Below are 21,374 nucleotides of genomic sequence, written 5' to 3'. Positions count from 1 at the left end.
CTGGGATTGAGCCCTGAGTCGGGCTCTCTGCTCAGCGGGGAGCCTGCTTCCCCCCTCTCTTTCTGCCTATCTCTCTGCCTACTTGTGATCTCTGTCTATCAAATAAATAAATAAAATCTTAAAAAAAAAAAGAATTGAAGTGGAAGATGTACATTTATATTTCAAACAGTACTGGTGTTCTATCTAGCCTAAAAAAATCCTCCCACCACAGATCACCTAGAAATCCCATATTAAATATTGTAAATATCCCTTTTGAATACAGAGCTGCCCTTAACAGTATTAAATAAATAATGATAATGAAAATCTTGGAGGCAGAAGATGAAGGATATAGAAATGAAAGTAGTAAACAAAAGTAGTAATTCTGCACTTGCTCTTGAGGACTTTTCAGTGTCCCTAACCTACAAGTTCACTTTCTAAAAGCTAGTGAAAAGTGGGAAATAAGACTGTGGGTCCATGAATGGTGAAGACTTAGAAATGACACCAACCTCCATATCTTGAAGTGTTATGCCCTCAGAAAAAGAACAAACAGTAAAAAGGTTCACTCACAAGAAAAGGAGTTGATAAGAACAGTTATCATTTGGGGTTATGGCTCTAGATAGAAGGGGAAAATTCCTCCAAGAATTTATACCACAACTTCCCTAATGTATATGTGAGGTTTTAATTTACACCATCTGTGTGGTCCAGAAAACCCCAAGTTGGTAAATTAATAAAGCAATTGCAGGTTAACAACACTGTGAGATCTTGGCAGAGACAACAATAAATCTCTGGGTATTTAAGCCCAAGTCTCAAAAGCTTTCAATAGATAAAGTTTCATCAAATAAGCAGTCAGAACCTCAAATCACAAGATACACAAGGAATCAGAGCACTGTGAGCAAGACTCAGTACAAATACCAAATAGTAGGATTAGCCCTAATAAGGATTTCAGATATAGGAATTATTAGATACAGAATATAAAATAAATATTTTTAAAATATTTTTTAAAATAAGGTATATAAACTAGGAACAAAGAATAAACTACAATTAAAATAGAATGAGGCAGGGACGCCTGGGTGGCTCAGTTGGTTAAGCAGCTGCCTTCAGCTCGGGTCATGATCCCAGTGTCCTGGGATTGAGTCCCACATCGGGCTCCTTGCTCATCCGGGAGCCTGCTTCTCCCTCTGCCTCTGCCTGCCATTCTGTCTGCCTGTGCTTGCTCTCTGTCTCTCTCTCTGGCAAATAAATAAATAAAATCTTTAAAAAAATAAAATAAAAAATAAAATAAAATAGAATGAGGCAGGCTTAAAAATTAGTTAAATACTACAAGAGATGACAAATATAATCACTGAAATTAAAATGTCTATTATAAAAAATAATTACTAAGAAATAAAACCATTGAAATAAGGCTTTAATGGCATACTTGCAGAGAGAACTATAGGAAAAGATAAATGTGTAAGGAACTTTGTTTCCATTCATGATGGAATAACTAAAGCTAAGTTTACTCTGCTTCTGTAAACAACCAGAAAAATGGACAATATATATGAAACAATTGTTGTCAGACTTTGTACAACAAGAAGCCCTTTGAAAGAGGGAAACAGACATGGTGACCCTGATAATTGCCCAAAAGCTCTGCCTAAATTCTTTTCAGGCAACAGTGCAAAGTGAACAAACCTAAGCAGAGCTCAGCAGGCACTTTCAGTTAAGAAGTCAGAGATTAGGGGGTGCTACACAAAGAACTCCAGTAGCCTACAGAGGGATCCCCCTGAGCCTGTTGCTGAATGTTAAACCGTGCATATATAGGTGAAACCCCATGAAGCCAAAGAGCTGTACGCTGAAGAATTCTACAGGTTCACAGGGGACCTGGAGAAGTTTCTTTCCAACCAGAGTAGAGAATCCATGTGAAAGTCATGTAACATTTATCAGAGACCCTAAGAGCATCACATTATAGATTTAAGGCTAAATTACCCTTAAAAAATAAAAGCTAATCTAAACTTGCTCTGAAAAAACTTGAAAACAAACATTGAAAAGATCAAACTGAACTGAAACTCTAGTTTAACCTAGAGTGAGTCTAACACACTTTAAAGAAATACAGCAAAATCCAGCATGAATTTACAACATAAGATCCAATTAAAAAATGTTTCACATATACCATAAAAGATCCTGAACTCTAGGAAACAAACTGAGGGTTGCTAAAAGGGAGGTGGGTGAGGGGAAGAGATAACTGGGGATGGGCATTAAGGAGGGCACCTGATATAATGAGCACTGGGTGTTATATGCAACTGATGAATCGTTAAATTCTACTTCTGAAACTAATAAAAAAAAGTGTTAAAAAATTTGAAATAAAAAAAAACAAAGCAGAAAAATGTCACTCATAACCAATAGGATAATCAGCCAATATAAATATATTCAGGAAGTAGAAAGATGATGAAATTAGCAAAGACTTTAAATGGTTATTACAAATGTGCTCCAATATTTGAAGGTACACATGAATATATAATTTGGTGAAAATTATAAACTCACAAATCATGAATTACAGTGAATCCTAAGCAAGATAAACAAAAAGAAAACCACATCAAGGCACATCATAATCAAATTATTATAAACCAAAGACAAAGACATAGTCCTAAAAGCAGCTCAGAGGAAAAAACAACTTACACACTGAGGAACATAATAAAGATTTCAGGTTTCTCATCAGAAAAAAAATGAAAGTTAAAGGATGAAGAATGACACCTTTCCTGTGCAGAAGGAAAAAACTGCCAACTCAGTAGTCTTCACTTACAAAAAAAAAAAAAAAAAAAAAAAAAAGCTATCAAAGATAAGAAGACTCAATATTGTCAAGATGTCAGTTTTTCCTAATTTGATGTATAAATTTAGTGCAATCCCATCAAAACTCCAGCTTTTGAGTTTTGTGGATACGAATAAAATGATCCCAAAGTTTATGAAAGACTATTAAAGGAGAATAGCCAGGACAATATTAAAGAAGAACAAAGTCAGACTGCCACTACCTGTCTTCGAGAGTTACTATAAAGCTACAGTAATCAAGACAGTGTGACATTGGCAAAAGAATGACGAATGGATCAATGGAACAGAATAGAAATCCCAGAACTAGATCCACACAAATATAGTTAATTGATTTTTGGTAAAGAATCGAAGGCAATACAATGGAAAAAGGATAGTCTTTTCAAGAAATACTGGTGGAGCAGCTTGATACTCACAAGCCAAAAAAAAAGTCTAGAAACAAAACTTAATGGTCTTCCAAAAATTAACTCAAAATAGATTCTATATCTAAGTGTAAAATTTGATAAAACTATAAAACCCTAGGAGATGACATATGAGAACATTCAGGTGACCTTGGGTTTGGCAATGACCTTTTAGATAAAATATCAAAGACATGATTCATGAGAAACATAATTGATAAACTGGACTTTACTAAAATTAAAAACTGTTGCTCCCTGAGAGACACTTATCAACCAGACCAGAAGACAAGCTGAAGACTGGGATAAAATACTCCCCAAAATATATCTGATATAGGACTATTTTCCAAAATATATAAAGAACTCTTAAAAATACTCCATAATAAGAAAACAAACAACCTGACTTTAAAAGTGGGCAAAAGGCTTCAACAGACACCTCATCAAAGAAGATATACAGAAGACAAATAAGCACATGAAAAGATGCTCAATATCACATGTTTTTAGGCAATTTCAAATTGAAACAACCAAGAGATGCCACTACACACCTACTAGAACGGCCAGAATAATTTAAAAAATATATATAGGCAACACAAGATTCTGAGAAAAATGTGGAACAATAGGAATTCATATTTATTGCTGGTAGGAATGCAGGGATGGCAAACCACTTTGAAAGACAGTTTGGCAGCTTCTTACAAAAATAAGCATGCACTTATCATATGATCCAAAAGTCATCCCCTTACGTATTTATCAAATGAGTGGAAAATCTATGTCTACATGAAACATCAGCCCACAGGATTTTATAGCAGCTTTACTCATAATTGACGTAACTTGGAAACAACCAAGATTTCCTCTAGTAGGTTAATTAAGAAATAAACACTGCTACGTCCAGGCAACAGAAAGTTATTCAGCACTAAAAATAAGTGAGCTATTAAGCCATGAAAAAACATGGAGGAAACTCAAATGCATATTATTAAGGGAAAAAAGCCAATCCAAAATGTTTCATACTGTATGATTCCAAGTGTATGACCTTCAGGGGAAAGGCAGCAAAAAGATCAGTGGTCGCCAGAGGTTAGGAGAGAAGGAAAGATGACCAGATGGAACCCAGAAGGTTTTTAGAACGATAAAACCATTCTGTGTGATACTAAAATGGTGAATACATGTCATTATAAATTTGTCCAAATCCATAAAATGCAGAGCACCAAAGTGAAACCTAATGTAAACTATGGATTTGGGGTGTTACATTGATTGTAACAAATACATCACTCTGTTGCAAGATGTTGATAGTGGAGGCTGTGCATGTGTGGGGCCAGTGGCACATAGGAACTCTCTGTTCTCTCCACTAAATTTTAGAACCTAAAGCAGCTCTAAAAAGTAAATAAACAAATAAATAAAGCCTATTGAAAGTTTTTAAAATAAGAGCAACATAGTAACTTCATAAACAAACAAAATCCCCTAGAGAACATGTCACTAGGAGATCTGCACAAAAAGAAGTGCTAATGGAAGTCATTAGGCTCAAGGAAAACGATACTGGTGGGATCTTGGACTATGCAAAGGAACCAAGAATTCCACAAATACTAAGTATGTGGGTAAATACAAAACACTTTTTCTATGTTTAAATTTTCTTTAAAATATATTTAAAAGAAAAAGATGTTTTATGATATACGTAGAACTAAAATTATATGTTGGTTATGATGCAAAGGTTGGGAAGGAGAAATGGAAGTACACTGTTGTAAAAATCTTCCATTCTATATAACTTGGTTATGTAATCTAAGGTGGACTAAGAAATTGGATGCATACTATAAACCCTGGAATGACTACTAAAAATATAAGACAAAGACCTATGCTAATAAACTAATAGGGGAGATAAAGTGGGATGCTAAAAATACTTCAGTTAACCTGGAGAAATGCAGGAAAAGAGGAGAATAGAAACAAAGGACAGATGACACTAATAGTAAATAATTATCAAGGTGATATTTAAACACAATCCTATTGATAACTGCACTAATTCTTAATGTCTAAACACTTCAGTTAGAAAAAAAATTAAAATAAAAAAAATAAACACTTCAGTTAAAAGAGAGATTGTCAGACTGAGTATAAAAGCAAACCTCTACTATAACACTCCATAAGAAATGTGCTTCAGGGGCGCCTGGGTGGCTCAGTGGGTTAAAGCCTCTGCTTTCGGCTCAGGTCATGATCCCAGGGTCCTGGGATCGAGCCCCACATTGGGCTCTCTGCTCAGCGGGGAGCCTGCTTCCTCCTCTCTCTCTGCCTGCCTCTCTGCCTACTTGTGATCTCTCTCTGTCAAATAAATAAATAAATAATCTTTAAAAAAAAAAAAAAAAAGAAAAGAAATGTGCTTCAAGTATAAAGACATATATAGGTAAAAAATAAAAGAATGGAACAAGAAATATCAAATGTGAAATAAGATAGGATAAAAAGAAATATGGAGTAGCTATATTAATATCAGACTGAGTAGATTTCAAAACATGGAATTTTATCAGGGATAAAGAGGGATATTTTATAATGATAGAGGGCCTGGTTCAGTAAAAAAAACAGTAATTGTAAATATGTAATCACCTAAATAACAAAAATTCAAACTACATGAAACAAAATCTGATAGAGCCAGAGCTGGAAGACTGGAAGGCAAAATAGACAAATCCACAATCAGAGTTTGAAAGTTTTGCACCCTTCTATCAGTAACTAGCAGAATAGTAGAGAGAAACTGGATAATGATATTTAAGATTTGAATGTTTTCAGTCAAGTTGACCTAATTAACATTTATTATTAAACCTTCCACCAACAGTAGCAGTAAATACATTTTTTTCAAGTGTACTTGAAACATTAACCAGGGTAGGCCATGAGACCATAAAGTAAGTCTTAATAAATTGAAAAAATAACCTAGAATATCATGGAGCATTTTCTCTGATCACAGTGAAATTAAACACAATCAAAACATCTAGTAAATCTTCCCAAATATTTGGAAATTAGCAACACACTTCTTTATTTTTATTTATTTTTTATTTTTTATAAACATATAATATATTTTTATCCCCAGGGGTACAGGTCTGCGAATCGCCAGGTTTACACACTTCACAGCACTCACCATAGCACATACCCTCCCCAATGTCCATAACCCCACCCCCTTCTCCCAACCCTCCCTCCCCCCAGCAACCCTCAGTTTGTTTTATGAGATTAAGAGTCACTTATGGTCTGTCTCCCTCCCAATCCCATCTTATTTCATTTATTCTTCTCCTACCCCCTTAACCCCCCATGTTGCATCTCCACTTCCTCATATCAGGGAGATCATATGATAGTTGTCTTTCTCTGATTGACTTATTTCGCTAAGCATGATACCCTCTAGTTCCATCCACATCGTCGCAAATGGCAAGATTTCATTTCTTTTGATGGCTGCACAGTATTCCATTGGCAACACACTTCTAAAGTACCCATTGTTCAAATAAAAAATCACAAGGGAAATTAAGATAAACTTTAAAGTTAATGAAAATGGGGATGCCTGGGTAGCTCAGTCAGTTAAGCATCTGCCTCTTGCGTAGGTCATGATCCCAGGGTCCTGGGATGGAGCCCCACATCTGACTCCCTGTTCTGTGGAGAGCCTGTTTCTCCCTCTCTCCTCCTGCTCGTGCTCTCTCTCTGGATCACTCTTTCTCTCAAATAAATAAATAAATAAAATCTTTTTTTTTAAGTGAATGAAAACAAAAACACAATATATATCAAAATTTGCAGGGATTTTTTTTTTTAAAGAAGAATTGTCTAACATCAGCAATCTGAACTTCCACTTTAAGAAACTAAGAAAAGATGGTCAAATTAAATCCAAGGTAATATAAGGAAAGAAGTAATAAAAATAAGAGCAAAGATCAACAATTAAAGAAATAGAAAAGAATAGAGAAAAATCAGTGAAACAAAGGGTTTTTTAGTTGAAATATTAGTGAATAAAGACACATTTATGCATTTAAAGTTAAAATATTTAAAATGTGCATGTTTAACAAAAACAAGTTAAAATGGATAAGAGACCTAAATGTGAGACAGAAAACATCAAAATCCTAGAGAACACAGGCAGAAACCTCTTGGACCTCAGCAGTAACAACCTCCTATAAATATGTCTCCAGAGACAAGGGGGAAAATAAAAAGCAAAAATGAACTATTGGGACTTTATCAAAGAGCTTCTGCACAGTGAAGGAAACAATCTACAAAGTTAAAAAGCAGCCTATGGAATGGGAAAAGATATTTACAAACAACATACCTGATAAAAGGTTAGTATCCAAAATATATAAAGAACTTAACAAATCCAACACCCAAGAAACAAATAATTCAGCTAAGAAATGAGCAGAAGACATAGACACTTTTCCAAAGAAGATACCCAGATGAGTAACACACATGAAAAGATACTCAACATCGGTCATCATCATGGAAATACAAATCCAAACCATGATGAGATACCATCTCACACCTGTCAGAATGGCTAAAATGAGCAAAACAAGAAACAACAATTTTCTTCAGAATGCAGAGAAAGGGGAATCCTCTTGCCCTGTTGGTGGAATGCAAGCTGGCACAGCCACTCTAAAGAAGGTATGGAGGTTCTTCGAAACGTTAAAAATAGAACTAGCCTACAATCCAGCAACTGAACCACTAGGTATTTACCCAAAGGATATAAAAATACAGATTCCAAGGGTACACGCACCTTGATGTTTATAATAGCATTATCAACATTAGCCAAACTATGGAGAGAGTTCATATCCATCAACTGATGAATGGATAAAGAAGATGTGGCATATATATACAGACAATGGAATATTGCTCAGCCATCAGAAAGAATGAAATCTTGCCATTTGCACCGACATGGATGGAATGAGGTGGTATTATGCTGAACGAAATAAGTCAGAGAAAGAAAAATACCATATGATTTTGCTCATATGTGGAATTTAAGACAAGACAGGTGAATATATGGGAAGGAGGGGAAAGGGAAAAGAAAAGGAAAAAAATTATGAGAGACTTTTAAAGACAGAGAATAAAGTGAGGGTTGATTGAGGGAGGTGGGCAGGGATGGGTTAGATGGGTGATGGGTATGAAAAAGGGCACTTGTTGTGATGAGCACTGGGTATTGTATGTAAATGATGAATCACTGAATTCTACTCCAGAAACCAATATTGCCCTGTAAGTCAACTAACTAAAATTTAAATTAAAAAAAATGTGTGTGTATGTTTGTTATGATTTCCCTCTTCAATGAACTTTTTATAACTGAACAACTGGATGACCCATTGGAAAGAAGGTTTTTACTGTAGTTCTATATTATTTTTATTGTTACCTCCTACCTATGGAAAGAGATTTCTATTTTCCATTTACAGTGATGATTCAAAATTTCTTTATTAAAATAAACATTTAGGTTACCTAAACCAGTTTTTACAATATTTACAAAATACAGGGGGAATTCAGGTATGGCAAAAATCGTGACAGTGGTTTACTGGTAAATTAAGTTGGGGGAATGTTAGGCTAGATCATTTCTGAGGTCCTGGCTAACTCAGAAATTCTACAATTGAATTTGATATCATTTGAGAAAACGGTCCTCTGAAGCTCTGTATGTGAACTGTGAAATCAGAAGTGGAAAAAGGCCATCTACATATATCTGCATAACACATCTGTGCATTATTCATAAATAAATGAGCAAAGCTATCCATTTATCTCAAAAGAAAATGAAAACCAGTGTTTTAGATCATCATTATTCATTTTGAATTCCCGGTTATGTGACACAGAATATGAGATTTACTGTAAATAGACCATGAAATTAGATAAAATAAAATATGCCGGCAGACTCATTTTTAACCTGAATATCCAATGTCAATCACTGAGATTTAACTTCTGTTTTAGTGAGAAATACCCTGGAATGAGTTTTTCTCATAATGTAAGGTTCTAGTTTAGTAAAGAATTAGTCTGGGAAATTTCTTTTTACCTGAGCAAACAGATGGTTGTAGAAGCCTCTCCTTTGTGCTCAGTACTTGGCTTATTTACCTCTTCAGGGGGATTATTTGTGTTTTCAATAAACTTTTCTTTCATTTGAATTTAACTAAATTCACCCAATGTGTTTTTGGTTGAAGCCGTTCTCTCACTTTCTCCCTGCTCAATTTGGAAATATCTCAACATTTTAGAAAGGAAAATCAAGCTTATTAAGGACTTTTTTTTTCATCAAGTGTTAGTCACACAGAATGCTAGAAACAGCCACACCTTAATACTGTATCTATCCAGAACACTGTGGGAAGGATTCTTAGAAGCCAGGCTCCAAAGCTTTTGTGAAATTTTCTAGGTAACCAGTTCACATATCAAAAAGGAAAATTTTCATCAAACCCCAAAATTTATACATTTGAAAAGTCTACTTTCTATATTAGAACTAATTTAAAAAAATTTTAAGTATAACCATTTTTGGAGAAAGGATAATGGTACTAATCCTAAGACTGAAGAGAATTACATAGAATTTTCTGCAGCCAATATATTATTATTAATGAAGAAGACTGAGTGCCTTGGATTGCATCCCCTGGGAACAGACCTTAAGAGGGAGAGTTTCAGGTTGATAATCTGGTAGGATGTGCTCTCCAGAGATATGTGTGCATACATCCGTAAGTAGGTAGGAAAGGCAGGATTGTATGGAGAGAAGGTTCCCCTAAATATGTTTGCAACTGAGGCTTCAGCACATCCTATAGGAAGCCCTGAAGAGTAAATGGTCTGTCAGGTTTAGTGCCAAGTGAGACAAGAACTCGCCTTTTATGTCTTTGTATCACCTGGTTGTTGGAATGTTCACTGAGAGAGGGTATGACCTTGGCCAGACAACTCTCTGCCTGCTGGTTATTCCCAGTGTGCACTGTCAATAGCCAATATTCTCTGCAGTCAGTGTGCAATGGCCCAGAAAAGCATTCTAGTATCCACTACACCAGGTTGTCGCATTTTTTGTTGTCGCTTCAGAGATACACTCTTACTTTTTGCTTGCGTTATTAAGGTGCTTCTCTCCTATACTATTAATTTTGATGACTGTCAAGTGTCAGGAGAAAAGTTGCATGAATATGTTCATATTTCTGTACATTTGGCTTTCTGAACAAAGAGTGTTGGCACCTGGATCAAAGGATGATTGAATACTAACCCTAAAGATAGAGACTTTTAGAGAGATACAGATTTATGTTTCTGAAGCTATTTGTTTATCATCTAGGGTGGTATAGTAGAGACCATTTCCTTCTCTCTTCAGGGAACATTTGGATTTGTTTATAAGTGATCTCTCTTGCTCTCTTTCACTTTCTATCAGTCTGTCTCTCTCTTTCTCTCTCCTTTCTCTCCCTCCCTGGTGAAGAGATAAAATTTAAAATCATATGGTATTTGTCTTTCTCTGTTTGACTTATTTCACTTAACATAATACCGCGTAGTTCCATTCATACTGTCACAAGTGGCAAGATTGTAGTTTTTTAATGACTAAGTAGTATTCCATTATATATATTTATTATATATACTTTTTTTTAAAGATTCTCTTTTTTTTAAGTTTTTTTTTGTTTATTTGAGAGAAAGAGAGATCACAAGTAGACAGAGAGGTAGGCAGAGAGAGAGAAGGGGAAGCAGGCTCTCTGCTCAGCAGAGAGCCTGATGTGGGGCTCGATCCCAGGACCCTGAGATCATAACCTGAGCTTAAGGCAGAGACTTAACCCACTGAGCCACCCAGGCACCCCTATTCATTATATATTCTTTATCCACTCATCTACTGATGGACATTGAGGTTCTTTCCATATCTTGGTTATTGTTAATAGAGCCGAAATAAATAGGCATGTGTATGTCCTTTCAAATTAGTGTTTTTGGTTGGAGGAGATAAATTCCTAGAAATGGAATTTCTGGATCATATGAAAGAGGAGAAATAGTTGGGGCTCAACTGTTGGGAGGCCAATACAATATAGCCTAGGAGTAATGATGCAATGGCCATGAGTCTTAAAACTAGAGGTCTAATGTCTGGTACTAACTTTTGCTGCACCTTGGACAAATCATATAACCTCACCAGGCTTCTGCATCCTGATCTACAGGAAATCTCTGAAGTTCCTTCCAAATCTAAGTTCAAGCAATTTAGAAGGATCTAAATTAAGATAATTTCATGAGCAGAGAGACAGAAAGGTCAATGGAAATAAAAAACACAGGAAGAGGATAGGAGGGCAATCAGAATTCGTTTAAGATATGTTGATTTCAAAATGTTAATGAGACAGATTGAATATGTTCAGAAGACCAGCTGAAAAGAGAGCCCCAGAAGCAGGAAGAGAGGCCCTGGCTGGAGTTCAGATTTAGAAGCTATTTCCATAGACAGGAGAGTAGATGAAATTGTTAGGGGCAGACTGGAAAAGAGGGCAGGGATGGAGATAACAGCCCTGAGAGGCAAGCAGGTTCTTAGCAAAGCATGACCAGAGAACCAGAAAGTCCTGGGAGGCTAGGGACCAAAACAAAGGCTGCAAGGAGAAAAGCCTGTCAGATCAAGGGTTAAATGCTTTGGAGAGCAACTTAACCTAAAAAAGCACTCATCTGGAAAGGCGGTGCTGATATAAATCAGAGGTTTCAGAGGGAGAGGATGGTTTAAAAGGGTAGCTTCAAATGCAAAATGTGTTCAGAGGCATTTGCAAGCAATTTGACTCTGTAAACCTCCAGAACCTGGTGGGTGTTTTTCTTCCAACATGGTCCACATGCCACTTGCATTAAAATTACCTGGCGTGGTTGTTCAGAATGCAGGTTTCTTGGTCTCCTGCAAAACCAAAGATTCATAATCTGTGGAGAGGAGGCTCTGGGTCTCTTCATTAGAAACACTACTATTTATGCTTATGTGTGCAGCCCAGGGTGCTTCAATGTGTTTTTGAAATGAATGGAGGGATTCAGTAGAAAGACATAAAATGAAGGTTGGGGAAACTGATGGACAGCAATCTTGAAAAGGGAAAATGGGACCTAGGGACCAGGAGAAGGAATAACCTGGAAGAAAGACTCCATCCATCTCCAAGGATATCATGTTCCTTGTGGCAGAGACTCATGCTCAACAGAGCAGCCAGCAAGGTCTCCATGAAAAGTTCTGTCTTATGTCTCCACTCTTGGTAATGATATCTTGCCATCTACAGTGACAGTCTTGATGCCAGAGAGGTAACAGGGGCTGAAGTCTCAGCAGAAGGCAGAGCCCCCGATGAGTTCCCCAACCTTTCCGGCAGCAGTGGGGAGAGCACGGACAGCTGGTCCCAGCTTGCCAATGAGGAGGACAATCCAGACGACACGAGTAGCTTCCTGCAGCTCAGTGAGCGATCCATGAGGTACCTGCTCTTGACTTTCCAGGGAAATAGGTCTCAACACAGATTCTCAAATACTTTATAAATGGTTCTCTACAAAGGGTCCCTAACAGAGCAAGAAGGAGAGCTCCCACTAAGTCAGGGTGCTTGCCTGTTATGATTTATGCTGAGAGGTTTCCTAATATCCAGTTGTGCCTTTAATTACCTTGGCCAAGGTTAAGAGTCAGCTGTATTCTTTTCTCTGCAAGCCCCAGCTAGTGCATTCAGTAACAACTGGGAAATTTTAAATAAGAGCTGCTGTTACACCTGGTGTGTTTGATACTTTCTCTCTGGTTCATTTGTATTTCAGATGCAACCCAGGCTGGGTTTACATGAGGCAAGTGTTTCCACATTGTGTTGTGTTGTTTGGCCTAATTGTTTCTCCCCTTTCTCTCCCCTGCCCTGTGTATTGTTGACTCTGAGAACACAAGAGAGAAGTTAATGAAAGATCAGATTTGAAAGGACCCAAGCCCATCAAGAGACATAAACTAAACACTGTCCCTCTGGAGGTGGAAATGAAAACAATCTCCACATTTCTGCCTTATTTGATACTGGACAAAATCTGCAGATTTTCCAGAAAGGCCAGTGGGAAAATGGGATTCAAATGCATCTGGGTGTAATGGGTGTAATGGCTCTTTGGTGGTCTTATTTCTGGCAGTTCATTCTGCTTAGACCTAGAAAAAATTCATAGTGTTAAATACTTGGTCTAAAATCCCCCCAAACTAGTGGGAAATATTACAATATGGAGATTAAAAAAAAAAAAGAATTTAAGTCTCTAGACTTAGCAGAAGTTTATACAGTTAATTGCCTTCAGCACAATGTTTGAGTCATCACATTTCAATCAGTGAATATATTCAATGCCCCACATGAAACCCAAAGCAATTGAAGGAGTCCAGTTTGTTACTCATGGTAGTCCCCAGGGAAGACTGTCCCATTACACGACACACTGGCACTCACCCTTTGGAAACCTGACTTGGAAGAGACATCTCTGGGAGGTAGTGGGAATATTAGGAAACTCAATGGGTTTGCTGAAATTGGAGGCATTCCATTCTGCAAGTACAGACAGAGCCTAAAAATTGGCTCAAGTCTACCATGTTTCAGCAACTAAGTTCCAAGCTAGTAACTAGACCATATGTCGATTGTGTAACCTATGAAAATGATTCAGCAGCCCTCCTTCTCCATGATACACAAGGTATCAGGTGCTGCTTCTCATAGATTTTACGATGAAGGAGATAATAAAACTTTGACATTGCACAACTTCATATTTGTAAATTCTGCAGTCCCACAGGAAAACAATCAGCCAGGTGCATATTCTGTGGAATGTCCCTCAGAAAAATCCCTTGAATGGAAAAAGGAGAACATGTGTCTACTGGTTTCTGTCAGAAGTAAAAAAGCAGACAAGTGAGCATTCTATCTCCCCAGCCAGCATTCTCAGAAGTATGTCAGTCTCCATGGGTATGCCAAAGAGTCTCTTGCTGATAAACATCCTCACTGTAACTAGAATGAGGAAGACAAAAGTCATGCTGATTGTCACCCACTAGGTGTGGTTCACTAGGTCTGACACGAGTGCAGAAATTCAAAAACAGTGATGATGATGATGATGATGATGATGACAATTATGATTGGCTGGAGCCAAAACTGTCTTTTGTTATGTCTTCCCCTAATTTGTCCAGAAATAAATATTAATTTAGGAGTCCCCCAACAATATTCTTCTGGGGACCAAAAGAAGGACTTCTTAGAAAGAAAGATGGAACATCAGTGTTGGCCGTGTGGTCAGGTGGTGGAGACAGGCATTAATATGTAAACTTTTGCTTTGTCAGCAATGGCAACAGTAGTGCCACTAGCAGTCTTGGCACTATGGACCTGGACATTTATCAGGAAAGCATGCCATCTTCTCCCATGATTAAGTAAGTAGCCACTGAGATGCAGTGATTGTGAGACCACTACTCTAATTTCATCTGGAAATCCATTTTGATCATTCAGATTGTACCCAACCACTGAATCATCATGTCTATACTGCCATGGATCCATGTCACTGGAGCAAAAACTGGGGCTTAGAATAGTCCTAGCTAGCACCACTGTTTTCTGGATATCAAATCTAACCCCTCTGACAGAATCATCCCAGAAAAAGTTGATCCATATAATCGGAAATGATATGTCATTTTACTTAATTAGACACAGAGAAGCAAAAATCCTTTTAAATCATACCATGCCAACCAACAAATACTATTTTTCAATAGAATATAATGTGAATCGTTTTCCTATACTTGTAGACACTGGGTAATCACTACTAAATGTGTCTAATACCAAATGGTGCCACAAGGCAGATATGTCATTGCCACACAGTGACTCTGCTTCCCAAGACCTTGGTTCTTCCAAAAGACCAAGGGGAAATAAAGAGCACTTAGAGAAGCGCAACATAATAAATAACACAAAATACAGGTCAGGAAAGGAGGACAACATGAAGTCAGGGCTACATCCAGAATTTGTGATTATTCTGGAAAAGTAAATGAATTGAAATCTATTTTTTACCATTATGACTTAGCTTATTACTATTTGGAGTTCTCTGAAATCTCAGAAAGATAAAAATGAAAGTTAAGACGAAAGCTGCTCCCTGATCTACTTCCTCAGTTACTCTCTTTAGCTCAGTCATTTTTGCTTCACTATGTAATCAGGTATCTTGCCTGTGGGAGTATTCCTCAGGGAGTGAAGGAATCAGTCCTTCATTTTTCCTTACTGCCATTATTCACAAGTAGAGATGAATGTACACATGACCTTGGGTTTGTTTTGTTTCATTTTTTAAAAGGAGAACCAAAATACAAACAAAATTATTTTGGGGTACATTTATTTTTATCCTTCAGGAAACATTCGCTTAGCTACTTTTTTCCATCTTTCTCCAGGGTTAGAGCCTAGGGACCTATACACATAGATGCATTCAGGGAAAACAAAAACGGCCACCACCCATATCAGCGTCCTGAAGTTCATCAATGGCAGAAACTGTCCCTACTATATGTCATTTCACTTATATCACTTGCAAGGACCCTTGGGAAATTGGCAATTCTTCTAAAAATAATTCTGTATGCATGGCAGAACAGCTAAACTCTCTCTCTCAACATCAGGAATACAATGGAATTTATAGCCAGTAAATCTTAGCAGTAATAGAAAATATAAGAGAGAATACTCTCTCATAAAAATACACATTTTAAAGAGCTCTGTGTCCTAATTTCCAGCCCGTACAAAAATATAGGACAACCACAAGCTTCCCAAGATGGTCAACTCCTTTCAGCTGTTGGGACATATGCTCTCCTTTTGGAAGCAGTTACTGAGTCCTGCCGTTACATCGAGGCTTCCTTACAAGTACTCACTGTATGAAAACACCTCAAACATCGGACATGAATGTATCTAATGAAATACTTCAGTTATGTCTCTATAGTTCTTTATCACCTCCAACCTACTCCTCCTCCCAATTAAAAAAGAAAAATTTCAATTTTAATTGAGACATTTTGTTGTACAATTTAGGTTCTGCAGCTCATTGGATGTTTTTTTTTTCCCTTATTCCAGATCAAGGAACCACAAACATTAGAAAAAATATTAGAAAAATAGACTAAATGCAAATCATTGTGTTAGGATGACAATATATGGTCCTTTAAATGACAAGTAAAATACAGAAGAAGGATAAGTCCCCAAATAAGATCTAGTTGTCTACAAGATATTTCCTTGATTGTTCAAACCAGTGAAGGTTTATGGAAGAGAAGTTGAGGAGAAGAGAAAGATGCAGTTCTTAGTCTCCCACACCCATTATCCCAACTAAAACTACATAGTTTATCTGGCCCTTTTTAAGGTCCTCTATTTATTGCAGACCCAATGATTCTTTGTAATACCCACATTGATATTTCCCCAGTGTTACTTCCCTCTATGAAAATGATAAATCTAGAATGAACTTCAGAAGTTTTTAGGTCAATAAGATCCATTGCCTCATCGTCCATTTGCAGCTTATTCTTCCTAAACATTACCAACCATATACTGTTGTTTTCTCCCAAAGTGAATTAGTAGAAGAAAAGGAGATTCTTAAAGGACAGTCAGAAAACGTACAGGGTAAGCCACATTCCCATAATTTTGACACACAATTTGCCTGTGATCTCCCCATGGAAAACGTGGTAAATCTGGGCTTGTGTCTGTGTTCAGAAGGTGCCTCTGGAGTGCCGGTGGAAGCGGCCAGCCCCCAGGGGAGCCTGCTGGTGATCAACTTTGACCTGGAGCCAGAGTGTCCTGATGCTGAACTTCGAGCCACGCTGCAGTGGATAGCTGCATCTGAACTTGGGATCCCCACCATCTACTTTAAGAAATCTCAGGAAAACAGAATCGAAAAGGTACCCCATCCTGTGTTGGGATGTGAATAAGTTGCGCTTTTATTACTCATTAAATTCCCAGTCAATTCATTTAAATTTGAACTATTTGTCCTTTTCACCTAAAAATTGTGACTAGAACTTTGAAACCTTCCACCTGCATCAATATAACCATGATAACTGTTTCTTTGACCCTCAGTTGGTCTCAGCTCATTGGTGACAATGAGAAAGTGAAGTGAGGAGATGGGAACTTTCTCAGAGTCTGGTGTTTTATTTCTGTGTTTGTTTTTGTTTTGATGTTTCCTTGCTCTGCAACCAACCTCCTCATCCCACTCATTTAAATAGATAGATGGGAAAGGCTTGATAGATATGAGAAACTAAAGTGAGGCCATACTAATATTTAAAACAGACTGTGGCATGGTGTCAGTGGGAGGCATGTGTAATCCCCTACTACATAGGTTTGCATTAGACAGACTTCCTCATTGTCACTCACCACTTACCAGAAACATAAAGTCGGGGACAGCAACTATCGCTCTAACTCCCAATCTCTAAAACTGCTCACTAACTGTTCTAGAAAGTTAATTATTAACATTTAAGCACAAATCCACCTGCCAATGTCTTCAAGCTCAACTTCCCATAATTTAAAAGTGTGCTCCTTCTAAAGATGTTTAAATCAATAATAATGTTGTGTGAGTTTTCTATTGCTGTGTAACAAACTGCCACGAATTTTCTAGGTTAAAACAAGACCAACTAGCTATGTTGCCAGAAGCTGGGTGAACTCTAATTTCACCCAGAAATTAGAGTTTTCTGGGTGAAATTAGAGAAATTTCACAAGGCAGAAATCAAGATGGCAGCCTGGCTGGGAACTTGTCTGAAAACTGTGGGGAAAAACAAGCTTCTAAGTTTGTTCAGGTTGTTGTCTTAATTCAGTGCCTTGTGGTTGTAGGACTGATGATCCATTTCGTTGCTGTGCCCCTTCTAGAAACTTCCAGCATTCCTTGTCATATGGACCCCTCCATGTTCTCATGCAGTCAATCTCTCTTACTTCTTCTGCCACCAACCAGAGAAAATGGTTTTTAAAGGGTTTATGCAATGAAATTAGGTTCACCAGATAGTCTCCCTTTTGATTAACACATACATTATTAATTAAAGAATCCCTTTTACCATGTACTTAATAAGGGCACAATTTTCTCATCCTAGTCATGATAATGAGGATTAGGGCAGAAATTTGGGGAGCTGTTTTAGGATCCTACCTATCACTACCACAGTGCATTTTGTAATGTCTTATTGTCACAAAGTACACCCACATATACATTATACTTCTTCCTCAGTAACTCATCAATAACCCCCACTCTTCAATAGCCATTGGATATTATCATCCTTTTTTAATTAGCAGGTCAGGACTTAGAGAGGCCGGCCCATGAGAGAGTCCTCAGGTAGTGATGGCTGAGCCTGGTACTGGAAATTTCTCAGTAGTGTCTCTCTCAGGTTAAATTGTCTTGGAGTTATGATCTGGATTTTTTTTTTAAATATGTAATTGTGTTTTAATTCTCATTGTCAAAATCTAGTGGCCTGTGATGAAAAATCCTTTACCATGTTGCTCACGCACATAGATATTAGAACAGCTTCCCCATTTCTGCATCACCAGCCAATGGCATTAGCTACCGGAAGAATTCAGAAGGAGACCTAATGTATACTGCCCTCTCCCACACCAGCCTCTCTCTCCAACCAGTAACTTATATTTCTCTTTGTGTCTAAGACTTCCTACCATTCCATACCACCTGAAACTAGATACTATGCTATACTTGTCATAGCTTTGTTGGCAAGGTAATGAGAGGTTCACTATTTGATAAATTCTCCTTTCACCTCACCACCCAGCCCGCTCACTGCAAAGAGTGGAGAGAAGGAGCACTCTACATTGGATTCCTCCTTCTCATACACAATCCTAATGGCTCTCTGCCATGGGAAGGAGAACAAGAACATTCTCAGGCAAAGTGCATCCTCAAATTCCTGGAAAAATGAAAGACAGGCTTGTTTCCAATTTTATCTCCAGAGCATTATTTGGTACATTTTTGGATAGTCTTTTAATGATGTAGATTTTTATATGATCCACCATTTCAAAGAAACAATGTAGTAGTCTCTATGAATATGTGTCTCATAAATCCTTATCAGGTGAAAAGACAAATGGTGTGTCACTAACTTGATTACTAACTTGATTATGTAAATTAGGCCCTGACTTGATATTTATTTATCCTCACTACTTTTCAATTCTTAGAGGGATACCTGCCTTTTGCTCATAGCAGTTTGTCTGAGAGAATAAATGCTCCACTGGTGTTATCAAGAAAAACACGAAGTAATGTTTTACTCATTCAGTGTGTCATCAGGTCAAGGAGCATATTTCTAAGTACTGTAACATTAAGGACAAAATATTCTAATATTTTTCAGAGTCATCCTAAGTTGTCTACATAGGGTGTCTTCTCCATAAATGGCACTATTTGTTATCTGAGATGAAACTGGTCAAATAAAGCAAACCCATAAGCAACATGCTGACATCCTTTCTTTTATCAATGCTGTATCTGGAAACCTCTTTCTGATTGTCTTTTCTTGATTAATTAAGTAGGTATTCAAGTGTGGAAGAGATATTGGGGCCTCCCATGAGGCTGTGTCATATGTAAAGGCAGCACTGTTTCACGTGCTCCTTCTCAGTTTGGAAAGGATGAAAGAAGCATCTCTTTTAAGTTTGGAATTGTCATTTTCCCACCACCACCCAAGTATTAAACATCACTCACAGATCTATGCCCTGAGTCCACATTTGTGTGAATTCTGCATTTTTAAAATATATCGATTTTGTTAACAATTTTCGCACTAGGCGTTCCACACTCATCAACCCACCTGCCTTATGACAATATAAGCATGAGCTAAAGGGGAGAGGGTCTCATGAGTAAATAGTGAAGCAACTTATCTTTCCCACCACCGACCTAGGAGTTGAAGGGCACCTAATTAAAGTCAGCTTATAATGAATTTCAGTCCCATTTCAACTCAAAAGGCAAATTCCAAACAGTTTTAGTGCCCAATGGAGTGTCACTCTTTTCTGGTAAAATGACTTTCACTTTAAAACTTTCTCTTTAATGGTGTTTTTTTTTTTTACTCATTAAAATGTTATGTTCACTTGAAAGTCATACACTCAGAACACTCATCAAGTGTTTCTCAAGCACGTACAACACACCAGGCACTATTCTAGGTCCTGGGAATATAGGAAACAAAAGAGACAAACTTCCGACCCATGGAGTTTCATTCTAGTTCAGGAGAGACCCACAGTAGGGTGGATACAAACTAGGAGAAACTCAGATTCTAAAGAGAAATCTTGAAATGTGATGGAAACTTATTTTAGAAATGGGAGATGATAAACACATGGAAAATGGGATTTATTACACCTCCACTATGAGCCAAATGCACAGAATTACCTGGGACAATCATTTACAATTCATATGCCTAGACCCTTCCTTGGCCCTGATCACTTCCAGTGGGGCCCAGAAATACACATTTTTTAACAACTTCCCTCAAGTGAAGTCACTTTGATGAGTACTAAAGTTTGAGACCTCCCATAAGAAATATCCTGAAAGAGTGGCAGAATTTGATGTACAATTTAAGTATTTAGTATTTAGTATTAGTATTTATTAGTATTATATGTAGTATTTAGTATTAGTATTTAAGTATACAGCGTTTAGTATTCTAAATTCCAGGGCAAAAATTGCTGAGAATCCTAATGCTTGATGATCTAAAACAGTTTGTAAATATCGTTCACAATGGCTGACAGTAGATGCAACTGATGAATCACTAAATTCTACCCCTGAAACTAATAATGCCATGTATGTTAATTAAATTGAATTTAAATCAAGAATTTTTTTAAAAAATTTGTTCTACTTAAAGTGAACAAAACCATGAAGATAATTTTTTTTTAAGTAACATAAATTGGCCAATTATTCTGTCTTTTGGATACAAGGTATCATTGCCCTCTCGCTCCCTTTCTAAATCTAATGAGCTTCTGTGAGCTAGAATGGCCTGATGACTGGCTTCACTGTAAATCAGTGCCTTTCTCATCTTTATGCATTTGAGAATTACTTCCTTTTCTAGGAGGCAATACAAAGAGCAGAGGAAAGAGAGGAAACAGTTGTATGCATCCTCCCCAAGAAAGTGAGGATCCAAAGAGATGTGACCTCACTGCTAATTTCTCATTCCATTCTACATGAAAAGTGGTGGAAGGACAATAAGAAAAAAAAGGAAGGAAAAATATACTGTCTTAACTTAGACAACCTTAACAAAATACCATAGACTGAGCTGCTTATACAAGACATTTACTGCTCACAGTTCTGCAAGCTGCGAAGTCCAAGATCAAGGTACAAGCAGATTCCATTCCTGGTGAGGGCCCTCTCCTTCCCTCTGTCATCATACGGTAGAAAGAAAGGCAGAGCTCTGGTGTCTCTTCCTTTTCTTATAAGGTCATAAATCTTATCACAGGAGCCCCA

At 37.3% G+C, this 21,374-nt stretch overlaps 1 protein-coding gene across 4 annotated transcripts in view; it reads left to right on the top strand.

Annotated features, from left to right (window-relative positions):
- Positions 1-21,374, top strand: part of SPHKAP (SPHK1 interactor, AKAP domain containing) — a 178,088-nt gene that overhangs the window by 151,357 nt on the left and 5,357 nt on the right. For 2 of the 4 annotated variants that reach the window (XM_047722815.1, XM_047722813.1), the window contains 5 exons: positions 12,302-12,487; positions 12,813-12,839; positions 14,323-14,409; positions 16,545-16,597; positions 16,688-16,872. In XM_047722815.1, coding sequence (XP_047578771.1) covers positions 12,302-12,487; positions 12,813-12,839; positions 14,323-14,409; positions 16,545-16,597; positions 16,688-16,872 — 538 coding nt within the window. The remainder of the gene's footprint in view (positions 1-12,301; positions 12,488-12,812; positions 12,840-14,322; positions 14,410-16,544; positions 16,598-16,687; positions 16,873-21,374) is intronic. The other 2 variants (XM_047722814.1, XM_047722816.1) reach the window with 2 other exon arrangements.

This window comes from Lutra lutra, chromosome 3 (assembly GCF_902655055.1).
Source record: "Lutra lutra chromosome 3, mLutLut1.2, whole genome shotgun sequence".
Lineage (NCBI taxonomy): Eukaryota > Metazoa > Chordata > Mammalia > Carnivora > Mustelidae > Lutra > Lutra lutra.
This window is presented reverse-complemented; position numbering and strand designations above follow the sequence as displayed.